This window comes from Pelophylax lessonae, assembly GCF_965119305.1.
Source record: "Pelophylax lessonae genome assembly, chromosome: 3".
Taxonomy (NCBI): domain Eukaryota; kingdom Metazoa; phylum Chordata; class Amphibia; order Anura; family Ranidae; genus Pelophylax; species Pelophylax lessonae.
Window position 1 is genome coordinate 249,579,092 of NC_138770.1, and position 22,171 is coordinate 249,601,262.

General features: G+C 40.6%; 1 protein-coding gene across 1 annotated transcript in view; it reads left to right on the forward strand.

Moving 5' to 3' along the window:
- The window catches only part of LOC309549529 (schwannomin-interacting protein 1), a 609,988-nt gene that overhangs the window by 170,098 nt on the left and 417,719 nt on the right, over positions 1-22,171 (forward strand). Inside the window, exon 4 of the mRNA XM_082249877.1 lies at positions 10,826-10,976. Coding sequence (XP_082106003.1) covers positions 10,826-10,976 — 151 coding nt within the window. The remainder of the gene's footprint in view (positions 1-10,825; positions 10,977-22,171) is intronic.

Sequence of the window (22,171 nt, forward strand, 5' to 3'; positions counted from 1 at the left end):
CTTTGTCACAAAAAAATGAAAAAATCCATTCAGTGAAAGGTATAAGCTAATCTATAAACAACATAACATTTCCTTTGAGAAATTTCAACAGGGCAATTACTTTAAGGCATTTTAAATTTTGGCATCTTAGTTGGACCTTTAAAAAACGCTCCCATTTGCTTTGTGCTGTAAATGCATATTGACATTTTGCTTTCGCTAGTATTGAATCACACTCTGATCAATTCCTACAGATAATTCTGCTCCTGCCTGAAAATAGCCATCAGTGACTTTTTCTGATTGTTTTCTTGAGGCCTATTTCTTTTCCTATTAAAGCATTTTTCTTGTTTGCTTACGGATTTATCCAATCCACCCTTAAATCCTAAAATAAATGAAAAACAAAAGGTAGATTGAAATGCAGGATAAAAGTAATGAATCTGAATTTTTCCATCAAGCTGGTTAGCAGGAAACTTTGATCATACTTTTTATAATAACATACAATTTTTTTGGGGACAAGTTTTCAGGGTATGTCCCCTTCTTCAGAGTATGGAAAAGAAGAGGAGGTGGTGAGGAGCTGCAAAAATGCCATCATCCCAATCATAGACCAAAAGGAAAAAACCCTCCAAGGGTGGGACTATTTGTAAGCATAATCGGACACCAAAAATATTGCCAAATATATCAAAAAAATGTCTTTACTTTATTTGAAAATCACAGTGTAAAATATCCACAAGTAGGTGGAGATACGGGTTAAAGGGGTACAGGCATGATAGAAAAATACAAAAAAGAACTTCTACATAAAGATGAGACATCTGACACATTTCAATACTTCGTATTGTGCTCTTCTTCAGGGATGCTCATGTACAGTCATCAATAGAAGTTCTAGAAAACAAACAACAATGAGTACATAACATTTAAAAACCTACATATAGAACAGTGCATGAGACATAATGCATAGCATGAGATGACCACTGACCAGATTCCCAGGTGATGCCTCACTGTAAGAGCCCAGAATATATATTTATATATGCAAGGAAAAGCACTGCTACACAGTCATCTGTGCTGGTCCTGGAGCCTTCTTCAAAGTCCAAGCAGTACAAATGCACAAAGCACATTCTGCTAAAACTTTGTGCACTAGTACTGCTTGGTCCTTGAAGAAGGGGGACGTACCCTAAAAGCTTGTCCTGAAAAATGGTATGTTACAATTGAGGCAATTGCATTACAGTACTCAATTGTTTCTGTCGCAAGTACACTGGTATAGCTACAGTTACCTTAAGTATGACCCTGATGATATTGTGTCAAAACTTCTATATTGTATTACATGCATTATGCATTTTGTTTCCTTTCCCATTGAGGTTGCACCACTTAATTTCTTTAACAAGTCTGAAAATGTATAGAGATACAAACTTTATAGCAAGACAGAATCATTTGGCACATTTTATTTTTATCTTGCCAAAGTAAGAACTATACCTTTTGCTGCTGACTTTTTCTGTCTGTCTGCCACCCATCCACTTGGGTTTAAAAAATACACTTGCAAAAAAAAAAATAAAAAGCCCTGGCAACCAGCTCACAAAATTTAGGCAACATCCTTCTTATTTTTGCTTTTACAGTTTAGGCATCCGTTATGCTAGTGAAGGCTGCCCTCTGGTGAACACTAGGAATATGTACTGGCTATTGGTAGATTTTACATAGAATGACAGGAAGATCTGTAAAGCAGTACATATACAATTCCCAGCTTTTCCTTACCTGTGCCTGTTTAGTAACCGTGAAGATTACTAACACAAGTATTTTCTGCCTCATAAAAACATTTCCAAAATATAACACATAGTACCACTATAAATATTTATTCATGAATTAGCCTCCGCCATTTGCAAAATGTAACACATAGTACCACTATAAATATTTATTCATGAATTAGCCTCCGCCAATTAAAAAAACAAAAAAAAAAAAGACTAGATGTAATATATTACCTGTTCAAAAATTGTCAGTTCATAAAGATTTCAAATAGGTGTAGAATCAGTCTTTTTGTCATGTAAAAATGATTTTTAGCTATTGAAAGCTATTTTTCTTGAACTGGTGTTTTATCTTATGAATTCGTATTTTAAGGAGAAACGAGAGGGGCGCCAGACTAACTGCAGCGGTTAAAACACCTGAATTTATTAAAAACACAAAGAATTGGCAACTCACTTCTGGTGAATAATAACAAGCATGTTATTCCATGGCTAGGCTCAAAGGTTCCCCATGGTAATGCTGTCAGTATCCTATCGCAAGTTGGTGTAGCTGCAAGAGCCGGTGTCTCCTTAGAATCAGCAACCCGCCAGATTAGGTAACGGAAGTGACGTTCCGTCAGCTAAATACTTACTGCGCATGCACATGTTTGCTAATCTGACAGAATACCTGCAGTAATAAGGCGCCAGCCGACATCTTACTACACCCTGAATAAAGTGAGCAGATATTAATCAATATAGTATATTGAGATCTGTCATTCTGTTTTCATGTTACATTTTCAAAGCCTAAAGGTTTAGCGCTGACAAGTGCGGGGTGTACCCAGATGGCCTTCGCCACCTTCCTACATCCTACCAAGGCTGTGTCGGTGAGCAGATCATATAGCAGTGAGAACAGGGGTGTAACTACATGGGTTGCAATTGCAACCGGCCCCCAGTGCTCCAGGGGGCCTGTGCAGCTCCCCTGTACACCTGGATAGGAGGGGCAGCAGGGGCAGCATGTAGAGAAATCACTGTCATTGGCGCTCTATAATTAGGCAAATTAGGCGGTCGCCTAAGGCCTCGGACCTACAGGGGCCTCGCGGCCAGTGGCGGAGCGACAACATTTAGAAGGACGCAGTCAGGGAAATCTCCCAAGTAAAAGATTGCTTTAAATCCTCGGATATAAAAATTGCAGCAGTGTGCTGCAGTCTCTTCACTGCGGCTGCCAGGTGTCTGTTGTCCGCTGACACTTACCCCGCCTTCTCTGCCTGGGGATTGGCCGTCTGATCATGTAATCCTAAAATGTGGAGGAATCGGTGGGCATGTACCTGCATCAGTAGGAAATGACTGCCTGGTCAGCTCACTCTGCTATCATCGGTTGTTGCTCTGGGAGGAGAGCTCTGCCCTGGCCCGGGAACATAAAGGTAACCAGGCCCCCGACTTGTTACTCTGCAGGCTGGTCATAGATTTGCTGTGTCTACTATGCAAAGGGGGTGAGGAGCCCCAGGGAAGTTGGAAGAGTCTTAGAATGGTTGGTGGAGGAGGAGAAGAAGAAGGCCCTGGGTGGCTAGGGGAAAAGGAGAGGGTCACTGGGTGGCTAGGGGAAAAGGAGATGGCCCATGGGTGGCTAGAGGAGAAGGAGATGGCCCCTGGGTGGCTGGGGGAGAAGGAGATGGCCCCTGGGTGGCTGAGGGAGAAGGAGAGGGCCCCTGGGTGGCTGGAGGAAGAAGGAGAGGGCCTCTGGGTGGCTGGAGGAGAAGGATAGAGCCCCTGGGTGGCTGGGGGAGAGGACCCCTGGATGGCTGGGGGAGAGGACCCCTAGATGGCTGGGGGAGAGGGCCTCTGGGTGGCTGGGGGAGAAGGAAAGGGCCCCTGGGTTGCTGAGAGAGAAGAAAAGGGCCCCTGGGTGGCTGAGGCAGAAGGAGAGGGTCCCTGGGTGGCTGGAGAGGGTCCCTTGGTGACCATAGAGTTCCCTTTTACACCAGAGTCCCCAGCTTTCCCCCTCAAATCAGGGTTCCCAGAACTCTCCTTACATCAGAGTCTCCAGAATTCCCCCTTAAATCAGGGTCCCCAGAACTCCTCTTACATCAGAGTCTTCAGAATTCACTCTTACAGTGTAAGGGGGGAACTCTGGAGACTCTGATGTAAAGGGGGCTCTGTGAAATTTGATTTAAGAGGGGGACTCTAATGTAAATAGGAATTCTGTGGACTCTGATGTAAGGAGGAGATGCTGGGGGGAATCTGATTTAAAGGAGAACTCTTATGTAAGGGGGGACACTGAACTCTGATGTAAGCAGGGACTCAGGGAATTATGACCTATAGGGAAATGCTGGGGATTGTGATGTAAGAGCAGACATATATACATACATACATACCCGATGTTTAATGATCTTTGATTAAATAAGAATTGGTTAGAGAAAATTCTAGAAACTGTGAATTCATAGTACAAAGGTTAAGGCTCTTAATATATGCAATTTATTCAGTTAATTTTTATCGCTTGAATTATTTTTCCCATTATGGGCGTGAGTGGGGCCTCATGTCCAAGTTTTGCCTTAGGCCTCGCAAAGCCTAGAGCCGCCTCTGATCACTGTCCTCTTTTTTCCTCCTATAGCTGCAGGAGGAAAATGGAGGAGATTGGTTTCTCTGTATGCTGCCCACACCACTCCTCCTATCCAGTTCACTTGTGTTCTGCTGTCTCTGGGCCCCTGTGGGCCCCTGTGTGGGTCCCTGGTCCCCCCCCACTGTGCTCCCCCCCACTGTGCTCCCTCCCCTCTCCTGCCGGCTGCAGCAGGGGATGTGTCACAATAGAGAACCAGGAAGGGGTCAGTAAATATGCAATTTACCAGCTCCTTCCTTTTCTGAACGGACAGAGAATAATACAAAAAATAATACAATTAAAATATCAAAAAATAAAAACTACTGACACCAGTGGGTGAACTTCCAGTATCGCAAAGGTCACACTTGCAACCGGGCCCTGGCATTCCACCACTGTGGGGAGGCCCCAAGATGGCAGGAAGGGGGCCCACTGCAGAACTTGTGAAAGGGTCCCGCTGCGGGACCGTAATAATGGAGAGTAAAGGGCCCCAGGATCAGTGGGAAGAGCCCCCGGCTTAAAGAGAAGGGCCCCAGCGAGGGGTCCAGTGGGCCCTTCATGGTTTCTTGCACCGGGGCCCTGAAGGTTCTAGTTACGCCTCTGAGTGAGAAGAATGCTCCTGTCTGGACTAAACAGCGAGTATCCTATTGAGCTTCGGTGTAGTCTGGTGCACTTCAGCACCTGGCAAATGTGATTGTTCAATCCTTTTTTAATAAAAATATTTTTTTATTAAAACGTTACTTGCACCATGGGCATATGTTTCCTTTTTCCCATGCATGAGAGCTGGTGAATCCATTAAAGCCAGATTGGGAGCCAGAGCATCGGAGGAGTTCACACACCCTTTCCCTGCTGGAATATCTATATGCTGTCATTGACCAAGCGTAACAGGGAACCCACCTTGTAGGTGGTTACATGAGTGAAGGTGAAACATCCGACAAACCGTTTTGTTAAACTGTACTGCTTACAGATTGTCACTTTATATTTTTATGCACTGGGGATTTAGGGACTTTTTAGTATAATTCATCCACAGATTTTATTTGTGTCATCATTTACAGTACATCATTTGCATATCACTTTATGGATTTTATTCACGGATGATACTATATAATTTAACACTAATGTATTGTTTCACAACATCACATTTCTCATGTATTCACGGTTATTTTAAATATAGATGCCGCTCTTTTATACATTTTTTTTGCCATTTTATACACACTTACCACAAGGGGAGTGATTAGTGTAGGCAGCAGAATATATATAAAATTGCATAAAAGCTTGCAGGATCACCCATAATTATTTCAGAACGTAAAAGATATTGCTTTTTTTTTTTAGAATTGCCGCTCTTTTTTAGTTTATAGTGCAAAAAATAAAAATCACAGAGGTGATCCAATACCACGAAAAGAAAGCTTTATTTGTGGGGAAAAAAAAGGCATCAATTTTATTTTTGTGTACAGTGTCGCACGACTGCGCAATTGTCAGGTAAATTAATGCAGTGCTGTATTGCAAAAAATGGCCTGATCATTAAGGGGGTAAAACCTTCGGGTCCTTAAGTGGCTAAAGAGGAATTTCAGACCTCTATTGTGTGGCTCCCCCCTCTCCTCTAGCGCCATCATTATGGCGCATGAGCAAATGAGCCAAAGGGTTCTACCCGGTCTTCGAGTCCTGGCAGAGCCCTTTGGCACATCTACACATGTGCAGAAGATTTTTCCATGCATGCGCAAAGACAGCAAAGTACTAGCGCTTCTCAGTTGTGGGCTCAGAGGACACAAATGCCATTCTCACTTAGGCAACAAATGCAGAAGTGCAGTTTTACAGCACAAAAAACTTTTTAATAATAAAAGAAGTATATCTAATTGGTAGAGAGGGAGGGGGAGGAGGCAAGTTAATATGAAAGTTTGTTTAGAGTGAAGGTTCACTTTAAAACAATGCTGCCATTAGGGATAAACAGAGCAACATTTTTCAAGTATATCTCCAGCCAAAACTCTTTTCTTCTTTTTAAGAAAATAAGTAAAAACTTCTGATGGCTTTTTATTTCAGTCTGTTCAGTTGTGTTCAAAATAGGAGTAGTGGGGTTGGCCTTCACTGTCAACTGACATCTGTCAAACGTGGGATTTCCTTTCACTGTCTTCAGGGATATTTCCACTTGCATCCTGGCATGTTTTATGGGGTGCAGATATAAATAAAAATGCTTACTAGTCACTACTTCATCCAAAACTATAAAAGTTTGGGCTAAAGTTCTACTTTTATTTGATTTCCAGCTGAATATCAGAATAAGCATGAGTCATGTATAGTCCTTCTTGAATCTTGGTGTGCTTCTTCCAAATCTGTGCAGTAATTCAGGGTAACACTTTTCCTCTGTGCAGTAATTCAGGGTAACACTTTTCCTCTGTGCAGTAATCCAGGGTAACACTTTTCCTCTGTGCAGTAATCCAGGGTAACACTTTTCCTCTGTGCAGTAATCCATTGTAACACTTTTCCTCATGCAGTAATCCAGGGTAACACTTTTCCTCTGTGCAGTAATCCAGGGTAACACTTTTCCTCTGTGCAGTAATTCAGGGTAACACTTTTCCTCTGTGCAGTAATTCAGGGTAACACTTTTCCTCTGTGCAGTAATTCAGGGTAACACTTTTCCTCCGTGCAGTAATTCAGGGTAACACTTTTCTTCCGTGCAGTAATCCAGGGTAACACTTTTCCTCCGTGCAGTAATTCAGGGTAACACTTTTCCTCCGTGCAGTAATTCAGGGTAACACTTTTCCTCTGTGCAGTAATCCAGGGTAACACTTTTCCTCTGTGCAGTAATTCAGGGTAACACTTTTCCTCTGTGCAGTAATTCAGGGTAACACTTTTCCTCTGTGCAGTAATTCAGGGTAACACTTTTCCTCTGTGCAGTAATTCAGGGTAACACTTTTCCTCTGTGCAGTAATTCAGGGTAACACTTTTCCTCTGTGCAGTAATCCAGGGTAACACTTTTCCTCTGTGCAGTAATCCAGGGTAACACTTTTCCTCTGTGCAGTAATCCAGGGTAACACTTTTCCTCTGTGCAGTAATTCAGGGTAACACTTTTCCTCTGTGCAGTAATCCAGGGTAACACTTTTCCTCTGTGCAGTAATTCAGGGTAACACTTTTCCTCTGTGTAGTAATTCAGGGTAACACTTTTCCTCTGTGCAGTAATTCAGGGTAACACTTTTCCTCTGTGCAGTAATCCAGGGTAACACTTTTCCTCTGTGCAGTAATTCAGGGTAACACTTTTCCTCTGTGCAGTAATTCAGGTTAACACTTTTCCTCTGTGCAGTAATCCAGGGTAACACTTTTCCTCTGTGCAGTAATTCAGGGTAACACTTTTCCTCCGTGTAGTAATTCAGGGTAACACTTTTCCTCTGTGCAGTAATTCAGGGTAACACTTTTCTTCTGTGCAGTAATCCAGGGTAACACTTTTCCTCCGTGCAGTAATTCAGGGTAACACTTTTCCTCTGTGCAGTAATTCAGGGTAACACTTTTCCTCTGTGCAGTAATCCAGGGTAACACTTTTCCTCTGTGCAGTAATTCAGGGTAACACTTTTCCTCTGTGCAGTAATTCAGGGTAACACTTTTCCTCTGTGCAGTAATTCAGGGTAACACTTTTCCTCTGTGCAGTAATTCAGGGTAACACTTTTCCTCTGTGCAGTAATTCAGGGTAACACTTTTCCTCTGTGCAGTAATTCAGGGTAACACTTTTCCTCTGTGCAGTAATCCAGGGTAACACTTTTCCTCTGTGCAGTAATTCAGGGTAACACTTTTCCTCTGTGCAGTAATCCAGGGTAACACTTTTCCTCTGTGCAGTAATCCAGGGTAACACTTTTCCTCTGTGCAGTAATCCAGGGTAACACTTTTCCTCTGTGCAGTAATCCAGGGTAACACTTTTCCTCTGTGCAGTAATTCAGGGTAACACTTTTCCTCTGTGCAGTAATCCAGGGTAACACTTTTCCTCTGTGCAGTAATTCAGGGTAACACTTTTCCTCTGTGCAGTAATTCAGGTTAACACTTTTCCTCTGTGCAGTAATCCAGGGTAACACTTTTCCTCTGTGCAGTAATCCAGGGTAACACTTTTCCTCTGTGCAGTAATTCAGGGTAACACTTTTCCTCTGTGCAGTAATTCAGGTTAACACTTTTCCTCTGTGCAGTAATCCAGGGTAACACTTTTCCTCTGTGCAGTAATTCAGGGTAACACTTTTCCTCTGTGCAGTAATTCAGGGTAACACTTTTCCTCTGTGCAGTAATTCAGGTTAACACTTTTCCTCTGTGCAGTAATCCAGGGTAACACTTTTCCTCTGTGCAGTAATTCAGGGTAACACTTTTCCTCTGTGCAGTAATCCAGGGTAACACTTTTCCTCCGTGCAGTAATTCAGGGTAACACTTTTCTTCTGTGCAGTAATCCAGGGTAACACTTTTCCTCTGTGCAGTAATTCAGGGTAACACTTTTCCTCTGTGCAGTAATTCAGGGTAACACTTTTCCTCTGTGCAGTAATCCAGGGTAACACTTTTCCTCTGTGCAGTAATTCAGGGTAACACTTTTCCTCTGTGCAGTAATTCAGGGTAACACTTTTCCTCTGTGCAGTAATTCAGGGTAACACTTTTCCTCTGTGCAGTAATCCAGGGTAACACTTTTCCTCTGTGCAGTAATTCAGGGTAACACTTTTCCTCTGTGCAGTAATCCAGGGTAACACTTTTCCTCTGTGCAGTAATCCAGGGTAACACTTTTCCTCTGTGCAGTATTCCAGGGTAACACTTTTCCTCTGTGCAGTAATCCAGGGTAACACTTTTCCTCTGTGCAGTAATTCAGGGTAACACTTTTCCTCTGTGCAGTAATTCAGGGTAACACTTTTCCTCTGTGCAGTAATTCAGGGTAACACTTTTCCTCTGTGCAGTAATCCAGGGTAACACTTTTCCTCCGTGCAGTAATCCAGGGTAACACTTTTCCTCTGTGCAGTAATCCAGGGTAACACTTTTCCTCCGTGCAGTAATCCAGGGTAACACTTTTCCTCTGTGCAGTAATCCAGGGTAACACTTTTCCTCTGTGCAGTAATTCAGGGTAACACTTTTCCTCCGTGCAGTAATTCAGGTTAACACTTTTCCTCTGTGCAGTAATCCAGGGTAACACTTTTCCTCTGTGCAGTAATTCAGGGTAACACTTTTCCTCTGTGCAGTAATTCAGGGTAACACTTTTCCTCCGTGCAGTAATTCAGGGTAACACTTTTCTTCTGTGCAGTAATCCAGGGTAACACTTTTCCTCTGTGCAGTAATTCAGGGTAACACTTTTCCTCTGTGCAGTAATTCAGGGTAACACTTTTCCTCTGTGCAGTAATTCAGGGTAACACTTTTCCTCTGTGCAGTAATCCAGGGTAACACTTTTCCTCTGTGCAGTAATTCAGGGTAACACTTTTCCTCTGTGCAGTAATCCAGGGTAACACTTTTCCTCTGTGCAGTAATTCAGGGTAACACTTTTCCTCTGTGTAGGAGCTCCCCAAAATACAGACCAGTCACTGCTGCTCTCTTTCCTTACGCAGGGTGACTGGTCTTGTTTCCTCCCCCTCCTGTATTCTGCAGGCAGCCTGTAGTGGGTGGATCCTGCAGGGTCCCTCCCTTAGCTCTGATCTCTGCACAGGCTATGTGTAGCACAGTGAGGATGTTGCCACTACTTTCACAAGATAATACCTGTGGTCGCCAATGCATTTGGTGGACAAGTGGATTTTTAGGCTTTTGTGGCTTTTAGGAAATATATTTTTTAAAAAGGTTTTGGGCTCGGATTTCAGCTTTAACTAGTTTATGCAGATGTGCAGTGGGAGCTATATTAACAACATCCAACTGGGAGGAGACTTAGGAGACCCATAATGTGCTGGCTAAATTATATCTCTGAGCTGGGCTATGGTCATTATAGGGTCCATGCACACTAGTGTCTGCATTGCATTTGAATGGGGTTTGAATTGTGTTTGATGCATTGGGGGTGATTTACTAAAACTGGGGGGTGCAACATTTGGTGCCGCTCTGCATAAAAAGAAATCTCAAAATCTCAAAAATTCCATTTTTTTGGGGGGTTTGTCAAAGCTTAATTGAACTAGCTAAAGTTAGAAGCTGACTGGTGCACAGCTGCACCCCATTTTGCACTCTCCAGTTTTAGTAAATCAACCCTATTGATTGCATTTTAGTGCAATAGCAGTAAGTCGCTTTGAGGATACTTTTTATTGCTACTGCCTTTTGCACAACCTTTTTCTTATTAATGCAATTTACTACAATTTAAAAAAAAGTTCATAAAAAGAGATTCATTATATCTAGACAAGCTCAGGGCATACAAGAACCTAATGTAAATGTGATGCATGTTAATTTATTGATGTCAGTACGTACAAACATTGAATTACTCTAAGATGGGCTGAATTCTTGGCTTAGATGAAGAGAAAACGTGCCTGCTTTCATGTGATCCTCAAATAAATATACATCTAGAAAATACATGTTTACTTAGGTTTTGTCATTATTAGGCTCTTATTTATTTACTCATGTTAATTTTTTGCATTTTATTCAGAATCCAAAGAGCATGGAGGGATTACTTACAGCGCCAGGATTCTTTGAACGCACAGTGTATAGAAAAACGCAGTCCGTCCCCATCATCTTTGTCTTCAGATAAAATGAGCAGTTCTATCAGTATGAACACCTTTTCTGATGGCAGCACTCCTGTAAGTACAGATCAATAATATCCACACTAGTATTGACAGTTACTTTTCATTGCACATCTGAGATTGTGTTTCAGAGTGACCACTAGGGGGCACTCGTGTCAGTATACAAGGTTTATGACTTAACTGAGACATTATAAGAAACATTTTTTCAAGAACTGTTTTTTCAGAGTATAAGATTTAGATATAAATAAGCTAACACAAAGATACAGATAAGTATGCAAAGCTCTCTTCGTATTAGGTACCTTTAAATATGTCTTTTAGTAAACTGCTCTTTTGTTAAATGACTAATTTACCTGTGACTGGCAGATGGTATAGTTTCTGGGATGCTGCTGGCCTAGCTGGTAAAAGCAGGACTTGATGCCAATGTAAGTACTAGAACAGAGACTTTAAAAAATAAAAAAAATAAATGGAATCCTATCCAGGTCATAATTTCAAATGTCAATATCTAGGTTATAATTTAAATGCTAACATCAAGGCTGCATTGGTCATTTGTCACATGTTAAAGTATTGTTATATTGCTTGATTGCCTGGCAGAAAAAAAAAAAAAAATGGGGTGGCAGACCTGCCTTGAAGGAAAACCAGGAGGTCTGCATGGATAGTTTTACCGTTCAGATTTTATTTCTGCATTTTACTTATTGCTTCTGTCTTTGATCATTTATTATGCTGTATATATTCCCCTCAAATAACCCAAAGTTTGACATGACCAAAAAAAAAAAAAAGCTTAGAGTAAAGTTTCTCCACCAAAAGAACTTTATAAATTGCCATGTATTAACTGCGAACCTTGTGAAATATTACATATTTTTTGTGTCCCAGCTCTTCAGGTTGTTCAGCAAGCATTTCGATTGACTCTCTCATGTAGATTTCAAGAAGAATGGGAAATGAAATGTTAAGAAATACAGCATGGAATATATTTAAAGTGAATGTAAATGGCATGTATTTAATAACAATAGGAAAAGGAATGGCTTTTTTGTATGGTGTGTGTGGTAAGGGTGCGGAAGCAAAACTGTAGCGATTGTCTGTTATTATTTAGTGTTTTTAGCGCTGTATCCCTCAATAATTTGTGTGTAACACATTTGCTGCTTGCCTGCCAGTGCTATATACTTATCTGAGGATATGATTATGAAGTTGTGATTGTAAGGTGTACACAATTTGACATTTTTTAGAATTTTGTTTTTGTTCTCTGTCTCAATCTAAGGTCCCCAATTTAACATGCATACTACACATACTAGGGCAAATTTAAAGAGGAGCCATTTTACCTACCAGCACATTTTTGAAGTGTAGGAGGCATAAGCAAAACATGCAACTTCAAGTAAGTGGTGTATTGGTTGAGATTCGAATGGTGGGCCCCAGTGCTGCAAGGCAAGAGTGCTAAAAGCTAAGCTATTATGCTGACTAAACCTTCATCTCATGGACTATAGGAAAATCACAACTAATGAAGCAGAACAATGATGATGTATTCACTGCAGGGCTGTAAATCAAAAAATCGTTGCAGCTGCAGTACAAACATGGCATCCCAATTTCACCAACAGAAATTGGCGAACTCTTGTAAACACTGGCCTGCCCAAACAGTTTTGGCTTGTAGTTGTTATCTTAGTATCACCACTGGTCAGTATGGACGCAACAGAGGATTTTTTAAATTTTAGGGTATAAGTATGGGCTTGAGACTAAACAGCAGGCAGTGCTGGGACAAGGTTATCCAGCACCCAGGACAAGGATGACATACTGCACCCCCCTCTTCCCTTAGGGTTAGGGTCAGGGCACCCTCATCACTGCAACAAACCCTCCAATAAACCATTGCGCCCAGGGGAGCCAAACCTCCTGCCCACCCCTTGTCTCAACAGCAGGCCTTAGCTGTAGATATTGCAGGAACGTGGTATATGAATCCCCACGACTAGTTGTTCAAATTATTTAAAAAGACCATTGTTATAGAATTGTACCATATATTGTACCATTTTACAATACCAGAAATTAAAATTATTGCGTTTTTAAGCTCCTTATGTTCACTATTACACCAAATGGAGAAAACCAAACACATTAGTAATCTTTTTTATGGTCTGCTATAACATATCCAAGAGCTTTCCTGTATAAAAATCGGGCTATGACTTATAGGTTCTGGACTCTACTAGAGCCAGGAGGGGATATTTGCTAGAGACAGTAAGCAATACACCTATAGAATCTAACTCATCTTGCTTATCCAAACCCATAAAAATGTTGCAATTGGGAGGCGATAAAGTAAGGTGTTAATTTTTCGGGATGGGCAACCCCTTCTGTATCAGTGTTGGCAATTTTGTACGTGGTCTTTTTTCTTCCAGAACAAGTCATGAAAAAGTGTATCTCTTTTTCTAAACCATAGGGAAGACATCCATACTAGGGAATTATGAAGTATATACAATAGTTGGGGGACCCTTGTTGTAGTTGTTTTGTGTGATCCTTAACAGATTTGGCCAAACGTGAACATGGCTTGACTCAAAATATTTGATCACACCCCACCTCTGCCAAATTTCTATATAGTTAAGGGGGCCAACAAAAATATGCACAGCAACAATGTAGTTGGTTTTTAATTGTATCGGGAGCTAAAATTATCTTTGTAAAGATGAAGGGTTGGAAACACTGTCAGGTTTGTTACTGTCACTGGGACTGAAAGTAAGAAAAAATGAGCTGTCACTAGGACAGAAAAAGAGGGGAAGTCTTTCAATAGGGAAATTTGTTCCATTGACAACTGGCTGAGAAGGGATTTACCTTTAGAGAGAGCTGACTAATAAAATTACCTGTTCCCAATTTCATCATGTATGAAATAATGTTGTAAAGATTGGTAGGTGTGCCAGAGATGCTCAAAGGAGTACATGATTTTTTTTAATTTTTGTCTTCTATTTCACTCTGAAAAGAAAGTTTACTCCTCCCCTCTGCTACAAAAATAGGCAAAGTCCTTCATTCACAAAAGGAGTGATACTTTATTGGGAGAACCTAGAAGCGCCAGCAGCCTCCCAATGACATCACACAAGAAGATGTTGGCACGGGACGTGAGCGGTGGCAGAAGCAAAGAGGATCTCAGTGGGGGAATGCTGGATCCACTGGGTGGGAAAGTATCCTAACTGTGAAGAACCTGCAACCCGATAAGCAAGGGCCTAAAAAAAAAAAAAAAAAAATTGAGGGGGAGGGTGAAGATCTGCTTTAACCTCCCTATATTTATATATATATCTATATATATATATATATATAGATATATATATATATATATGTATATGTATATATACAGTATATATATATATATGTATACATACATACATACTTTAACTTATTAATAGTTTTTTATTATATTATAATTTATGATTTTGTGTTTCAAACTTTATCATACCCAAGATGTTATAAAGGAGAAAGCACAGAAAAAAAAAATCATATGTAACTAGTTGGTTTGGGCTGCTCATTCTTAAGAATTACATTCAAAATAATGGTACCGCTTTCAGCACCTAAAATCCGAAAGAATCATACCGCCAGGGAGGTTAATACTGAGATAACCGGGTGCTAACAATTTTTTTTATCTTTGGTTATAATGGTCAAATAAACACCCCAATGTGCAGCATAGTGGATGTGCACATTGGTTGAACAGACCAGCTTTTAAATCTAATCAATAGACCAAAAGTTCTTATGTAATGGACTTTTTTCATTCATTTGTTTCAGGTTGCATACTGTATTGTGATAATGACGGCATTTTTAGAACAATGTACAGCAATTTGTGTTATAAATTAAAGCTAAATTCCAGATGAACAGCTAAACACACAGTTGAAATACATTTATACATTTTGTCCTATGATTTACATAGCCCCGCCAGACAGGACAATATCATTTTCTCACCTTTAGGTAAAGGAGAACTCCACTTTGATTAAAATATAATATAGCATGTGAAATTACTACACAAGACAGTATGTGATTTAATGTTAATAAAAATCCCCTTATGATTTCAATCTGCAGCCACTGTAATTTTTTAAACCTGTCAAAAAAGTCAATGAATTATGACAACCTTGTGGTGTTCTGTATACTGTTGGTGTCAGAAAGCCACAGAAATGTAATTTTCTGCTTGTGTGATTGGGTCATTTATTTTCTCAGACATCTGTACTTAGATACAATAACATTTTTAGGCATCCTCTGCATTGAGAATTTCATTTTTGCTGAGAAACTCTCTAAAGGGTTAACAACTTCTAAAGGGATGCCGACAAAGAATGTTTCCTCATTAAAACACTGGAAGTGCACCAGGTGGTTATAATGAACATAGACACATTCAGAATTTACTCAATTACTGGAAAGGACATGCTAAAACAAACAGCTTTTTCTTAAGAACAGAAAAGGGCTGTTTTTTTTCTGTTTCAATTTTTTTCAAGTGAAAATAAAGAACAATTTCCCAGCTTGCATTATTTCCATATAAGAAAACCTAGAGAAAATTCCAAGCACAGCTCACCAGCCAGTCTACTTACCAACCAAATTAACCTGTCCAACAGTATGCATTAAAAACAGGGGTTTAGTTAGCGAGCATTTGGAAAAGCATGTGTAAGCTGCCACGCCACTTCACGGCACCCTGAATTACTTGCAGTCCTAAAGCCCCGTACACACGTACCGATTGTCGGCCGTAAATATTCGGCCGCCGACCGATCAGCCGATTGTAGGCTTGTTAGTATGATGCTTCCGACAGCCGACAGCGCATTTTCGGCCGAACAGAATCTGTCGTGCAGACTTTAAAATGTTTGTTGGCCGTCACCAGAATGGCCGATTGTTGGCCAGTCAGTACAGAATTCGGCCGACAAACAGCAGATTAGCAAGACTGGGCATGCTCAGAAAAGAAAAAACACACAGAAAGTTAACCATCACATGACATCACTTCTGCAGTCGGCTGTTGTTGGCTGCCAAAATTCGTGTGCAGTCTTTAGCACTTTTCAGCCGACAGGACAGCACCGGACAAAAGACGGCCGATTGTTCGGCCGACATTCGGGACGTGTGTACGGGGCTTAACCCTTCTAAATTTATGAGAGTCTCCACAGTGGAAGCACATGCAATCTAATGGATAGATAGGGGGCAGGTGAGCCTGGAGGTAGCCCAGTCCTCCTTAAAGGTACAGGCGCACCATGGACAGCCAGCACATAGCACAATGGCAGCAGAGGTGTCCAGTGTGTCCCCTCACCAATATTTACACCAGTAACAAAGAAATGGTACCTGCCCTTATCTTAACTGGCCTTCACAGCAAGAAGCACATGGAAGGGCAAACGCATGAAAAACAAAACCAGAGAAAATGATATCATATATAAAACAGCATAAAGTATTTCTAGAAAACAGAAGGGTAGTGTGCCCCACCTGGAATGCAACTGGGCACAAAAGAAGAATACTCTCCATAAAAGCACATTTTTATGTAGACATCCAAGAGTTGTTTTTTTTTTTAAACAAAAGTGGAGTTACACTTTAAGTAATACAGCTTGGCCAGCTCCCCGCCCACATATTCTGATTGGACACCGAGGGGTATGCAGCAGACAAATGATGTAATTTCCCTCTTCCGATCAGCAAGTTTCTTATAAGCATACTGTATGTTCATGCAGCAGAGGTTGCTTCAGGTTACCAGCTATTCCAGTCGGAATGGTAATATTAAGGGGAATACAAAAGACTGATAGTAAAACAAATTCACTTACATACATTAGTTGCCTTTAAAATAAGTGTAATGATTTAAATGAATTACATAATTGCATTTACTGTTGTCTTTTTTATGTCAAGCTGGAGTACAGCTTTAAAGTTATAATAAATTGTACTGTCAGTGCGATTCTTCTAAAAAATATCAAAGGAAAAAAAGATCATAGCAGTTCTGTAAAATGTGGTCACATACAGTATTTAAGCTAGCCTGACCATAAAACGTGCAGAAATTATAAGACATAGAATTTGATTTCTGAAAGTCACCTGACCTTTGCTGTAATGGCTTGTTACACGGTTATTGAAGTGGATTTCCATCCATTGATGTCTGCACTAAAAGGCTATCAGCAAACATTTTAATGAGTAAACTGCAGACCTCTGCTGCCACCTTCCCTCTGTTTTCCTTGGCAGTGTTCACTAAACAGGGAGGGCACCAATTCAAAATTAATCTCCCCCCCCCCTGATACTGCTAACATATCAAGCCGGGTCATGCCTTGTGTAACATTTCGTCAAAGATAGTGAGACTCAGCGAAGGGCTTTTTCCTTGAGCTCCATGAAAAATCTGAGAATGAATACCATGGCTGTCTAGGAGTTTATGGACGTACTATGGGAAAAAAAAAAGCAAACCAAGAAGAGATGTGTGGAAGACCTCTCTGCCCCAATCATTTTATATGACAGGCAATTTACTAGCCTATTTATAATGACTTAGTAGAAGGATATAACCCCTTCAGCCATTATTCATTAATATGTTATGTTTTTGATGGATGACTTTTGCTATTCCTTGTCTTTTTCATTAAAGGAGAAACAAAGAAAAGAATTGCTAGTGGACTGGTCAGGGCTTACTATAGTAGATAGGCCTGTGTGTCTTTGCTTGAAGAGCGGGTTAAAAAAGTTTCTTGAGCCTTTCCGGGTGTCACTAATCAGCTGTCATTTTCACAGTAACATTCTTATTCTGGTACTGAGAAGGGGATTCTTTGGTCTAGGCAATTGCACTATGCTTTACACATTTAACCACTTCCACCGTGTATTTACATAAGTACTTTGACGTTAAATATCTGCTGCCATAACCCCGGTATTTTTTTAAATGGCGGGCGATCCGCTTTAACATAAAGGTGGTCCCAGCGGAGGATTCACTGCAGGATCACCTTTATGGGCAGCGGGAGAGGAGCCCCCCCCCCCCTCCCCCTGCTCCCTGGTCGTTTTCCCTGCTTGCCGGAACCGTCGCCTTTTAGGCAGAAAGTCCAGTGAGGGCAAGATGGTCCCCACTCGACTCTATGGCCTTGGAGAACCAGAGCGATGTCAACCTCCCAACGCCCTTAAAGGGCCAATTTTTTCCATCATAAAAAAATGACTTTTTTTTTTTTTTTTTTGCTTTTTAGTGTAGATGTGAGATCTTTTTGACCCCAGATCTCACATTAAAGAGGACCTATCCCACTTATTTCTATTACAAGGGATGTTTACATTTCTTGTAATAGAAAAAAAGTGATCAAAATTAATTTTTTTAAAGGGACAGTATGAAAATAAAAAATAAGAGATAAAATAAATAGGGAAAAAAAATTAAAGCACCTCGTCCCTGTTAGCTTGTGTGCAGAAGCGAAGGCATTTGCAATTCACGCCAACATATGTAAACGGTATTCAAAACACACATGTGAGGTATCGCTGCGATCGTTCGAGGGAAAGCAATAATTCTTGCCCTAGACCTCCTCTGTAACTTTGAACTGGTAACCTCTAGAAATTTTTAAAATGTCGCCTATGGAGATTTTTAAGTACCAATGTTTGTCACAATTCCATAAGTGTGCGCAATTTTGAAGCATGACATGTTAGGTATCTATTTACTCGGCGTAACATTATTTTACATTATAGAAAAAAATTGGGCTAACTTAACTAGTTTCCTATTTTTTTAATTCAAAAAGTGTATTGTTTCCAAAAAAATTGTGTTTATAAGACCGCTGCGCAAATACGGGGTGATAAAAAAAATATTGCAACGACCTCCATTTTATTCTCTAGGGTCTCTTCTAAAAAAAATTATAATATATATATATATATATATATATATATATATATATATATATATATATATATAATGTTTGGGGTTTCTAAGTAATTTTCTAGCAAAAAAAAATTATTTTAACTGGTAAACAACAAATGTCAGAAATAGGCCTGGTCCTTAAGTTGGTAAGGAAGTACTGAATACTGTTTTTTTTCTAAATTCCCCTGTGTGTTCCCTATGATTTCTATTGTCTTATAGACTCTTTAAAGCTGGTATGATCTTTATTTTATACTTACATTGGTCTAGTTTGGACCAATGTGAGTATGCATATCCCATACCAGATGGGCTGCTGGAGAAGCTGGAAATCACTACAATAGTCGGCTCTACTACAATAGCCAGAATATTCTGAGTCATGTGTAAGCAATTCCCCTCTGCATACTGACTTCAGGTGGTTGTTCACTTGGCGCAGCCAGCATTTATAGAATGTCTTGTATTTTTTTAACCACTTAAGGAACGGAAAGTTTTACCCCCTAAATAACCAAGCCATTTTTTGCAATACAGCACTGCGTTACTTTAACTGACAATTGCACGGTCGGGCAGCGATGTACCCTAAAATTTATGTCCTTTTTTTCCCCACAAATAGTGCTTTCTTTTGGTGGTATTTGATCACCTCTGTGGTTTTTATTTATTGCGCTATAGACAAAAAAATGCAACAATTCTGAAAAAAAAAAAAAATATATATATATTTACTTATTGCTATAAAACATTTCCAATAAAAAAAAGAAAATTAAAAAATCAAATTTTTTCATCAATTTAGGCCAATATGTATTCTGCTACATATTTTTGGTAAAAAAAAATCCCAATAAGTGTATGTTGATTGGTTTGCGCAAAAGTTAAGGCGTCTACAAACTAGTGGAAAGATTTATGTCATTTTTATTTATTTATTTTTTACTAGTAATGGCGGCGATCAGCTATTCTTAGCAGGACTGCGACATTGCGGTGTACAGATCGGACACCTAACTGACATTTTTGACACTTTTGGGGGTGACCAGTGACATTACTACAGTAATTAGTGCTGAAAATATGCACTGTTACTGTAATAGTGACACTGGCAGGGAAGGGGTGTGGCTAGCTCCCATTTATCCCTTGGCCGCCTGGAGTGTGGCCCAGCAGCAATTTTTCTGGCTCTGAGGAAGGGGGTTCGCCCCTGAAACGCATCAGCCCAGCCACAGCCGCCCCATGCGACACTCTGCATGCCTATTTGCTACATATGGGACCTTGGCTACCTTAGAGATTATTTATGCGATGTTGATGTGTGTATTATCACACCTGCCTTGTGAGTATTCTGTATACTTTTTAATATTTTAATAAATGGTTTTAGCGGTGATGCACTAGGTCGGTGCGCCCTCTTTTCTTTTTTTGTCTTTTCTCCCAGGGAAGGGGTTAACACCAGGGGCGATTGAAGGGTTAAATGTGTCCCTAGGGGATGTACTTACTGGATGAACACAGAGACCTGTGTTCCTAAATAGGAGGAACACAGGAATCCTGTGTTTATCACTGACAGCACAGCGGTGTGGCATGCTTACTTCGGCAGACAGCTATTCTGTCTCCATGGGGAGCGATCGCGGGTGCCCGGCAGACATCATGGCCAGGGGACCCGCTGATTGGCTCCCCCTCTAGCTAGTTGGCATGCACCCCTACTAACTGCTACATGAAACGACGTTCAGGTACATCGTTTAGCGTAACAAAGCCGACCTGCCGCAATATAACTATGACGGCTGGCCGGCAAGTGGTTAATGAATACAAGGTGTTCTCTGATAGGCTAAGGTGCAAATCATGATGTCACTGTCCCTCCTCTTTACTTCATGCAATCCAGGGCCTGGAGGATTGCAGCTATCACTGTAGTAACCCCAACATCTACAATGATTGTCAACCTCCCCAGCAGCCCCTCATTATGTAACATGCATACTTACATCGGTCCTGTGTAATAACAAAGATAAGTAGTAGATCTGTAGTTTAGCTTTAAAGTAATTGTAAAGTCTTGTTAAAAAAATAAATAATAAAAAAATACCAAACATGTTATGCTTACTTGCTCTGTGTAGTTGGTTTTGCACAGAGTGGCCCCAATTCTCCTCTTCTCGGGTCCCTCTTCTGTGCTCCTGGCCCATCCCTCCTGTTCAGTGCAAGCTGCTTGCTGTGTGGGCACCTGAGCTGAGTCACAACTCCCTGTGTCCATTCAGACATGGACCCGTGACTCGGTCCTGCCCCCTCTCTCTCCTGATTGGCTGACCGACTTTGATTGACAGCAGCGGGAGAAAATCACGCCACGCTGCTGCGTCAGCCAATGAGGAGGGGAGTCCCAAGCAGCTAAAAATCTCCTGCAACATCGCTTAATAGAGGTGGACTCAGGTAAGTATTAGGGGGGCTGAGGGGGGCTGCTGCACACAGAAGGCTTTTTTTATCCTAATGCATAGAATGCATTAAGATAAAAAAAAAAAACCTTCTGCCTTTACAATCCTTTAAGTTAATCAGGTAAAGTTTTTCCTTACCTTTGTATAACTAAATGCTCCAACAGAACAACTAACATATGTGTAACATGTTACAAACAGAACATTTACATTAAAATTAACCTATACTGCTGAAAATGCAAGCTGTCCGGCAGCCTCAGTACTTTTGTTTCACTGAGTTTGAACAAGCATGCTGCTGGAGAAATCAGTGAAAGTCAGAACTCATGATTTGCATGCTTTTTTTTCTAAGTCGGTGGGGTTGATTTGCTAAAGGAAAATAGTTTTTTTTCTTTGCAAGGGAATTTCCTTTAGTGATTAAGGTGAAGCTCTGACGGCTTTCATTATCCAGTCATGTACAGGCAAATGTAATTTTTTTTTTTCCTGCATGTATTTGGGTATTCTTTTCAAAGTGGATTTTAGCCACATTTGCTAAGCTAAGACAAATGTCCCTTTTGAAGTGACCATCCTATATTCCTTTATTAAATCAACCCCCAAAAATCTTTAATCCAGGATAACAGCTCAAAGACTAACATTTTCAAAAACATTTCTACAATGGCAACCTATACATTTGCTCCCTACTGATTGAAGATTTTTAAAGTATATATTTACCCACAACTGAATATTGGTAGGCGTTATCAGTATTTTGAGACAGCAGTGGCAGGCAATGCAGGATCCTGGCTTATCCTTAAAGAGGAAGTAAATTTCTTTTGTTGCCTTTTACCTATAGGTAAGCCTATAATAAGGCTTACAGTACCGATAGGTAGTGTAAATGTCTCCTAAACATGCACCGTTTAGGAGATATATACATTACATGCAGCTAGTGACATCACTGGCGCATGCGCTCTGAAGGAATGACCACCCGCACCATTCCTTCCAAATCCTGTGTAGAGGGGGGAAGATAGGAATAGATTCTGTTATGCCACCATAAAAGACAATAGTGATTATGTGCCAAGGCAAAATCTCTCAGAAAATAAAGTAGAAAGGAGGGAGATCCCACCCCTTTTCTCTCCCTTGGAAGGCAAAGGGATGGAAAC